At 40.1% G+C, this 9,007-nt stretch overlaps 1 protein-coding gene across 1 annotated transcript in view; it reads left to right on the top strand.

Annotated features, from left to right (window-relative positions):
* Window positions 1–5,110, top strand: part of LOC103518656 (small conductance calcium-activated potassium channel protein-like) — a 14,916-nt gene extending 9,806 nt beyond the window's left edge. The window contains exons 7-11 of the mRNA XM_026830395.1: window positions 2,013–2,079; window positions 2,260–2,427; window positions 3,239–3,468; window positions 3,876–4,105; window positions 4,686–5,110. Of these exons, the coding sequence (XP_026686196.1) occupies window positions 2,013–2,079; window positions 2,260–2,427; window positions 3,239–3,468; window positions 3,876–4,017 (607 nt within the window). The 3' untranslated portion in view covers window positions 4,018–4,105; window positions 4,686–5,110. The remainder of the gene's footprint in view (window positions 1–2,012; window positions 2,080–2,259; window positions 2,428–3,238; window positions 3,469–3,875; window positions 4,106–4,685) is intronic.
* Window positions 5,111–9,007: the final 3,897 nt, after the last annotated feature.

Genomic DNA, 9,007 nt, shown 5'->3' with positions numbered 1-9,007 from the left:
TTAAGGAAAGATTATTTCTTCCTCAAAGTTTTGAATAGATTTTTTTCTCGCCCATCTGGGGCCTCGAGAAAATTGTGATTAAGGGAAAGCTCTTAAACTTTTTGGCTGTTTGAGAAAATTGGAGGCTTTTATATAAGAAGGACCTAACTTGAGCCCTAACACGCCGATAACATTCGCCCCGGGCGGAAAAATGTCTTCTCTAATGCCGATTGTTATTAAGAATCAGTTTCCAAATAATTATTTTATTATTCCCATTATTCTTCAAGATTTTTTGTAAAGTTCTCCCAATACTTTTCAATGGGTAATGCGAGTCAAAAATTTCAAAGCTGTTTTATTCAAAATCCAAAGTTTCGTCTAGGGCACCTTGCCCTTCGTTAATAAAACTTCTCAATTAGTTTTGCGGAGCATTTTGACGTTAAGTCTGACGTCACAACTCTTTGAACTTTTTAATTAGAACGGCAATTAAAAATTGAATTTTCGACCTTTTAAAATTATTTTTTTGGAGTTTTGACCTCAGATTTGGATTTTTCACAACTTTTTACGTAGGAATCGACCTTTTTTTAATAATATTTTCCCAAATGCAACTCCTCCATTATGTGACTTTGTTTTCCTTATTGTTCAGTCTGGGCCGCAAGTTTTCGGAGACGGAATTTCATTTAACTAATTTGCTGATCGAATACGGACCCATGTACCTATTATGTGACTTTGTTTCCTTATTGTTCAGCTGCTTTCTTATGCTGCCGCCCGCACACTATCAATATTTTTGTCAAAACCTAGTAGGTGTACTGTTTTTAATGGTGAGCTATTTTGCTCCTTATATAATAGTCCTTAGTCCCAGTGCTAGTCAAGATAGGAGCTATTTTGCTCCTTTGGATATTTTTGTCAAAACCTAGTAGGTGTACTATTTTTAATGGTGAGCTATTTTGCTCCTTAGTCCCAGTGCTAGTCAAGATAGGAGCTAATTTGCTCCTTTGGCATACACTACCTTTGCTGGCACTGGTAAACACTATAGCAGGAAGATACGATCTCTCTTTTCCTTACAATTTTCCTGGACTTATAGTTGGCACGTACCTTAATGTTTGGTTTGGACGTTTCAGGTCTGATTTTTACTTTTTTTTCTGTTCTAAATTGACAAGTTCGCGGACGATATAACTTTGACAATCTGTTAAAGACAGGTCTGGAATTCAGACCCGAAAGGTCCAAACATTAAGGTAAGTGCCAACTAAGTCCAGGAAAATTGTAATTAAGTGTGAGTGTTGGCAAACCGAAAATGTCGTTTAACTCTCTTTTTCTTTTCCAGATTGAGGAAGGTCAAAATGGATCAGCGGAAACTGATGGACAACGCCAACACCATCACCGACATGGCGAAGACACAGAACACAGTGTACGAGATAGTATCCGACATGAGCTCAAGATACGATGCCTTGGAAGACAGACTCGTAGCGTTGGAAGATAAACTAGTGACTCTACAAGAACAGGTAATAAATCAACCATACAGTAGTAAAATTGCCACAAAATATTGCGTGATTTGCTAAATAACCGATAATTCTCATTATATTTTTACTTTCCCTATCCTGGGTAGGTATATATAATATGGAATTTAATGTAGTTATTCGCCAAAATTTTCGATGGTCAGTTTTTGGTGCCAAATCACGTTTTGAGTACCCTAGTTATATTTGGAAGAGGTTTAGAGGGAACTGTAACAACGGAAGTCTTACCGTTCCGACATTGAAGAGAGGAGGACACGATAGAAGAAAACATTCAAGTCACTGTTTCTTGCCAAAATAACAACACACTTTCGTGGTCTGTTATGTCAGCTTATTCTTTTTGTCACTGGAAAATTATTTATTAGAAGTGCAAAATCTCACTTCGCTCCCTCTTTCTTCCCAGGTGGAGCTCCTACCGGAGTTACTGACTCGATGCATCACCCAGCACCTATCCTCACCCGGTGCCGGGGGGAGTAAAGACCCTTCTGCCCTGGGCAACACCAATGGCACTGCCGGTACCATAACCAACAGCGCCAGTAATCCTACCAGCATGAGCGAGAGCCGCCGAAATTTCCTGCACCCGGAATCCGCCGCCAATTGACAAGTTCGCGGACGATATAACTTTGACAATCTGTTAAAGACAGGTCTGGAATTCAGACCCGAAAGGTCCAAAACCAAACATTAAGGTAAGTGCCAACTAAGTCCAGGAAAATTGTAATTAAGTGTGAGTGTTTGGCAAACCAAAATTCTCTTTTTCTTCAGATTGAGGAAGGTCAAAATGGATCAACGGAAACTGATGGACAACGCCAACACCATCACCGACATGGCGAAGACACAGAACACAGTGTACGAGATAGTATCCGACATGAGCTCAAGATACGATGCCTTGGAAGACAGACTGGTAGCGTTGGAAGATAAACTAGTGACTCTACAAGAACAGGTAATAAAGTCAACCATACAGTAGTAAAATTGCCACAAAATATTGCATGATTTGCTAAATAACCAATTCTCATTATATTTTTACTTCCCTTATCCTGGGTATAATATGGAATTTAATGTAGTTATTCGCCAAAATTTTCGATGGTCAGTTTTTAGTGCCAAAACACGGTTTGAGTACCCTAGTTATATTTGAAAGAGGTTTAATAGAGGGAACTGTCACAACCGAAGTCTTACCGTCCCGACATTGAATTGAAGAGAGGAGGACACGATAGAAGAAAACATTCAAGTCACTGTTTCTTGCCAAAGTAACAACACCCTTTCGTCCGACATGAGCTCAAGATACGATGCCTTGGAAGATAGACTGGTAGCGTTGGAAGATAAACTAGTGACTCTACAAGAACAGGTAATAAATTCAACCATACAGTAGTAAAATTGCCACAAAATATTGCGTGATGTGCTAAATAACCAATTCTCATTATATTTTTACTTTCCTTATCCTGGGTATAATATGGAATTTAATGTAGTTAGTCGCCAAAATTTTCGATGGTCATTTTTTAGTGCCGAAACACGTTTTGAGTACTTACCCTAGATATATTTGGAAGAGGTTTAATAGAGGGAACTGTCACAACCGAAGTCTTACCGTCCCGACATTGAAGACAGGAGGACACGATAGAAGAAAACATTCAAGTCACTGTTTCTTGCCAAAGTAACAACACACTTTCGTGGTCTGTTATGTCAGCTTATTCTTTTTGTCACTGGAAAATTATTTATTGGAAGTGCAAAATCTCACTTCGCTCCCTCTTTCTTCCCAGGTGGAGCTCCTACCGGAGTTACTGACTCGATGCATCACCCAGCACCTATCCTCACCCGGTGCCGGGGGGAGTAAAGACCCTTCTGCCCTGGGCAACACCAATGGCACTGCCGGTACCATAACCAACAGCGCCAGTAATCCTACCAGCATGAGCGAGAGCCGCCGAAATTTCCTGCACCCGGAATCCGCCGCCACGATACCCTCGAACCCGACTGTACTGTCACATTCCAGGTGAGAGTTATAGAACAGAATAGAATATCCCCTGTTTATACTGCCAAAATGAGACAGAAAAGTCCCTTTACTCCCGCAGTCTAAACAAGGTCTTATGTATTTGGAAACAGTTCCTTTTGGAAACAGGGCCCAAGGATATTTTTGATCTACATAATTTATCAAATCTCTGTGCCAAGTTCGAGCGACTTTGGCTGAAATTTAAAGGCCTGAGAATTGCGAACTCTTTTTGAGCTTTTTCGAAGGTTTGGCGTTAAATAGCGGCCGTACCGTACATTTCTCGAGATCCGGCCCGCGGACACTTTTGATCGTCATGAATTATCGAAGCTGTCTGAGGAATTTGAGCGCTAGTTCCTTTTTAGCTTTTTCTCTGTATAGGCCTAAACAGCGGAACTTTGGTTCTTTCTCAGGAGTGTGCCTCCAACGTTGGCCACCTCCGCGAGTCCCTCGTCCTCGTCCTACCATTGGCCCGCCTCCCCCATTCTGCCCCCCATCAGCTCAAGGACCCCCCACCTAGTTCCCGAACCTTTGCAGCCCTCCTCGAGTAGCTGAGACGAAACCTGGGACAAGGAGAGACGCCTGAGTTCTGCCCTGTAACTCTCTGGCGCGCTCTCTGATTTGTTGTTGAAACTATTACTTGGTAAGTAGATAAGTCTAAAAGAGTGATGGTGGATTTCACCAACCTTCTTTCCAGCCGCAAACAGTCCGTTAGCTTAACAGCCCTGTTAAGCCAATACAAATTAAATGGAACTGAACTGGCTGTTAGCTTAACAGGAGTTCTAATGACTGAATAAATATTGGTGAAATCGGCTATAAGTCAGTTATGATATGTATGTCAGATGCGGAAAAATCCACAACAGGCACCCTAAGGCCAGCCACTTACTATCAGGTAGACCTGACAGGTACACCTGATGAGGTCCACCTATCAGGTCTACCTGATAGTGTGTGTAGTTGTGTACCTACTCATCAGGTATGAGGTTGACCTGACAGGCGGACCTTTTTAGTCGTACCTGTCAGGTCTATCTGATAGTGTGTGTACCTATCAGGTCTACCTGATAGTGTGTGTAGTTGTGTACCTACTCATATCAGGTATGAGGTAGACCTGACAGGCGGACCTTTTTAGTCATACCTGTCAGGTCTATCTGATAGTGTGTGACTTCATCAAGTATCAAGTAGACCTGACAATTTTACTAATTTTGGGCATGCTTTATATGTTTCAGTTATAGCTGTTTTCTACCGAGAATTGGCTGTCTGCAGAATAAAAAGACTTCTAAGTAGGAACAAATTAATTGAATGGATGACCAAGGCGGTATAAACATTGTAGGCGGCAAGATAAAGACGGCGGCCCGCATTAGCGGCAGTGGACTGATGGACGCCAGTGGTGTTTACATAAGGCCAGTAGCTCTGACCTTGTATAATCCAGTCATAAATGACTATAAGCTTGGCCATTCACTTGCCTGGGGGTGGAAGACGCTTTTGTCGTTCATTCAAATATTTTTATACATAAGATGACCTATAATTTAATTATAGCAAGAACACTAATGAAAATTTACTTTAAGTAAGATATTTTACCTATGAAAAACGGAAAGTGTACTCGTATGTTCTGATTCAAGTATGATAGGTTTAACAGTAGAGATGTGTAAAGAGTGAGTTGTCCAAAAGAACTGCTCCTTATAGTGATCTACTCAATCAGTGAGTCGAAAAACGGAAAGTGTACTCGTATGTTCTGATTCAAGTATGATAGGTTTAACAGTAGAGATGTGTAAAGAGTGAGTTGTCCAAAAGAACTACTCTTTATAGTGATCTACTCAATCAGTAGGTCGGTTTACCTATGAAAAACGGAAAGTGTACTCGTATGTTCTGATTCAAGTATGATAGGTTTAACAGTAGAGATGTGTAAAGAGTGAGTTGTTCAAAAGAACTACTCTTTATAGTGATCTACTCAATCAGTGAGTCGGTCCTTAAGGTATAGGGAGTTGAAGAGTGAGTTACACGTTTTAGGATCTGACTCATTGCACGAGTAGTAGTCCACTGAAAAGAGTAGTTCTTTTTGATAACTCACTCATTCTTTATCTCTTGTTAGCACTTCCCGATAATTATGTTCTCATATCTATGACAAAAACACTGGATTCCGATTGGCTGAATTTTAATCCGGTCAAAAACAACCAATCAGGTTGATTAATCCAACATTGGGTTCTATGACAAAAACACTGGATTCCGATTGGCTGAATTTTAATCCGGTCAAAAACAACCAATCAGGTTGATTAATCCAACATTGGGTTAAACAGATATATATGTTTAACAGTTTAACTCAGATTATGGGCCTGACCATTCATAATTCTCAGCTTGTTCCAGTTATTTTATGTGACGTCATATGCCTATTTCCCAACTTTCAAAATACAACCACCTGCTTTAACATATCTATGACAAAAACACTGGATTCCGATTGGCTGAATTTTAATCCGGTCAAAAACAACCAATCAGGTTGATTAATCCAACATTGGGCTAAACAGATAGGTATATATGTTTAAGTAACAGTTTAACTCAGATTATGGGCCTGACCATTCATAATTCTCAGCTTGTTCCAGTTATTATATTTATGTGACGTCATATGCCTATTTCCCAACTTTCAAAATACAACCACCTGCTTTAAATCCTCAATTCCTCATATGACTTTACATATGAAATTCATATTATGAATAAATCCTCTTCTGAATGTTATCGTTTGCCATTCAACCAAGATTATCTGTACCAGGGACCGCCAACCCGTCGATCGCGAGCTACCGGTAACTCGCGAGAGGTTTTCTGGCAGTTCGCAGCTCGCGGACAGTCGCACAAGTTGACAGCAACCCTTATGGGAATCAAAAATTGACGTTTTTACGTGGCGTAAATTTTTGGTTCCCAGACTAAAAGGTAGCTCGCCAAGGTTCTCCTAGACATCTGAGTAGTTCGCGACCCATAAAAGGTAGGCGACCCCTGATCTAGGGATGGGAATCGAAACAAAAGTATCGATTTTCAGAATCGATTTCATATCGAAACGTAAGTATCGATACATGAGATCGAATCGGAACCAAAGTATCGATATTTATCATATTATGAATAAATCCTCTTCTGAATGTTATCGTTTGCCATTCAACCAAGATTATCTGTACCAGGGATCGCCAACCCGTCGATCGCGAGCTACCGGTAACTCGCGAGAGCTTTTCTGGCAGTTCGCAGCTCGCGGATAGTCGCCCAAGTTGACAGCAACTCTTGTGGGAACCAAAAATTGACGTTGTTACGTTGTAACTTTTTGGTTTCCAGACTAAAAGGTAGCTCGCCAAGGGTATCCTAGACATCTGAGTAGCTCGCGACCCATAAAAGGTAGGCGACCCTTGATCTAGGGATGGGAATCGAAACAAAAGTATCGATTTTCAGAATCGATTTCATATCGAAACGTAAGTATCGATACATGAGATCGAATCGGAACCAAAGTATCGATATTTCAAAAAATCGATTTTATTTTCCCATCCCTACCCTGATCTGTACCAAAGATTATGGTTTGCCATACAAAACTGCAAGTGGGTAGCGTCCCTAAAAACTTGGAGTTTAATGAGGTATTTAATATTTGTGCACCCAAGTTTTACTTCGTGGCATTTTTTATGCAATACAATTTTTCCTAAGAAAACCTTCAAAGGAGAGAAGAAAATGTTTAACAGTTTAACTCAGATTATGGGCCTGACCATTCATAATTCTCAGCTTGTTCCAGTTATTTTATGTGACGTCATATGCCTATGCTTACTGCTTTCCATCGACAGGTAGGACATTAGTGTCCATACCTTAGCGTTAGCTATTAAATGTGTTTTAAATAAATTTGGTCCAAAAGAAAATCTGAAATTATCTCCTTTTTATTTAGACACATATGACTTTACATATGAAATTCATATTATGAATAAATCCTCTTCTGAATGTTATCGTTTGCCATTCAACCAAGATTATCTGTACCAGGGATCGCCAACCCGTCGATCGTGAGCTACCGGTAACTCGCGAGAGCTTTTCTGGCAGTTCGCAGCTCGCGGATAGTCGCACAAGTTGACAGCAACTCTTGTGGGAACCAAAAATTGACGTCGTTACGTCGTAAATTTTTGGTTTCCAGACTAAAAGGTAGCTCGCCAAGGGTATCCTAGACATCTGAGTAGCTCACGACCCATAAAAGGTTGGCGACCCCTGATCTCTACCAAAGATTATGGTTTGCCATTCAAAGGATTTGCCATACAAAACTGCAAGTGGGTAGCGTCCCTAAAAACTTGGAGTTTAATGAGGTATTTAATATTTGTGCACCCAAGTTTTACTTCGTGGCATTTTTTATGCAATACAATTTTTCCTAAGAAAACCTTCAAAGGCTCTCCTTTGAAGTAAACGTAGAAGAAACAAATAAGAGTACAGCATTTTCTTCCAGGAGTCTTGCCTCCTATCTCTGCTCCCTTCCTTCCTTTCTGCCCTACCTCGGTGGTGTAGTGGTCAAGACACCCGCCTGGAAAACAGGAGGTCCTGGGTTCAATCCCTGCCGAGGTATGGAAATTTGTCAAGATGATTTGATAATTTGACCACCATAATAGAAATAGTAGTAGCCTACTGCTGAAGCAAAGAGTCCCTTTCGGGGCAATATAAATAAGCACTATTATTTGCACCAATTGCCTAGGTAGGTAGGTATTTTAGTTCCTTAATGACCCTTACCAATGTTCTATGGTTCAGTATATTTTGACTATAAAATGTGGGTCATTATCAATGTCTTATTTTGCCATAAATAAATGGACTTGGAAGCTAGGTAGGGACTTTTCAACCTTAGGGTAAGAACAAAGTAGTAATATACCATACTACCTATTTGTTGGAACCCTCACTTAGGTGTACAAAGAGGAAGGGGGGCCGATAGGTTTTGCAAGATGGCTATTCAGTAATCCCACAGGGAAAAAAAATAGTATAGGTGTTCCCTATTTTAAGAAATTAAAATATCTCTTGAAAACAAAAGAATCCATTGCTCATTTTACTACTCATATTAGGTAAGCAAAAATATTCTTTATAAAATGATTTCTAAATGTGATTTTTTCCCCTCATAATATATATGAACCCAATTTTTTTTTTCTTTGCGCCTTTAAATATTTTTAATAGGTATCTTCTAATGATACCTAATCGCCTGTAGATATTTTATTTTTTATTTTGGTGCCCTACATAATGTAATATGAATGTAGGTATTTGACAAGTACCTACTTCGTAGCTTCATAGAAGTGTAACCCATTCTTTAGGGCTGTTTAACCCTTTAGCTTTTATCTTCTTCAACACTTTGCCTACCATTGCCATTTGCATAACACAACTTCTATGCCTTTACATCAGTTTACTATGATTGCGTTACCTAGGCTGGTATTACCAAACACCCCTGAGGAAAGAAAAGTCTTAAGGGCCTCAAGTGAAAATTTGACCTCAAGGGTCTCTAGTCAAGCCTTGCCTTTAAGGGCACCAAGTGAGACCTAGCCCTTAGGGGCACCAAGTAAAGCCTGGCCCTTAA

Source organism: Diaphorina citri, unplaced genomic scaffold (assembly GCF_000475195.1).
Source record: "Diaphorina citri unplaced genomic scaffold, Diaci psyllid genome assembly version 1.1 scaffold2291, whole genome shotgun sequence".
Lineage (NCBI taxonomy): Eukaryota > Metazoa > Arthropoda > Insecta > Hemiptera > Psyllidae > Diaphorina > Diaphorina citri.
Note: the sequence above shows the minus strand (reverse complement) of the source record. Positions and strands in the feature narration are given on the sequence as shown.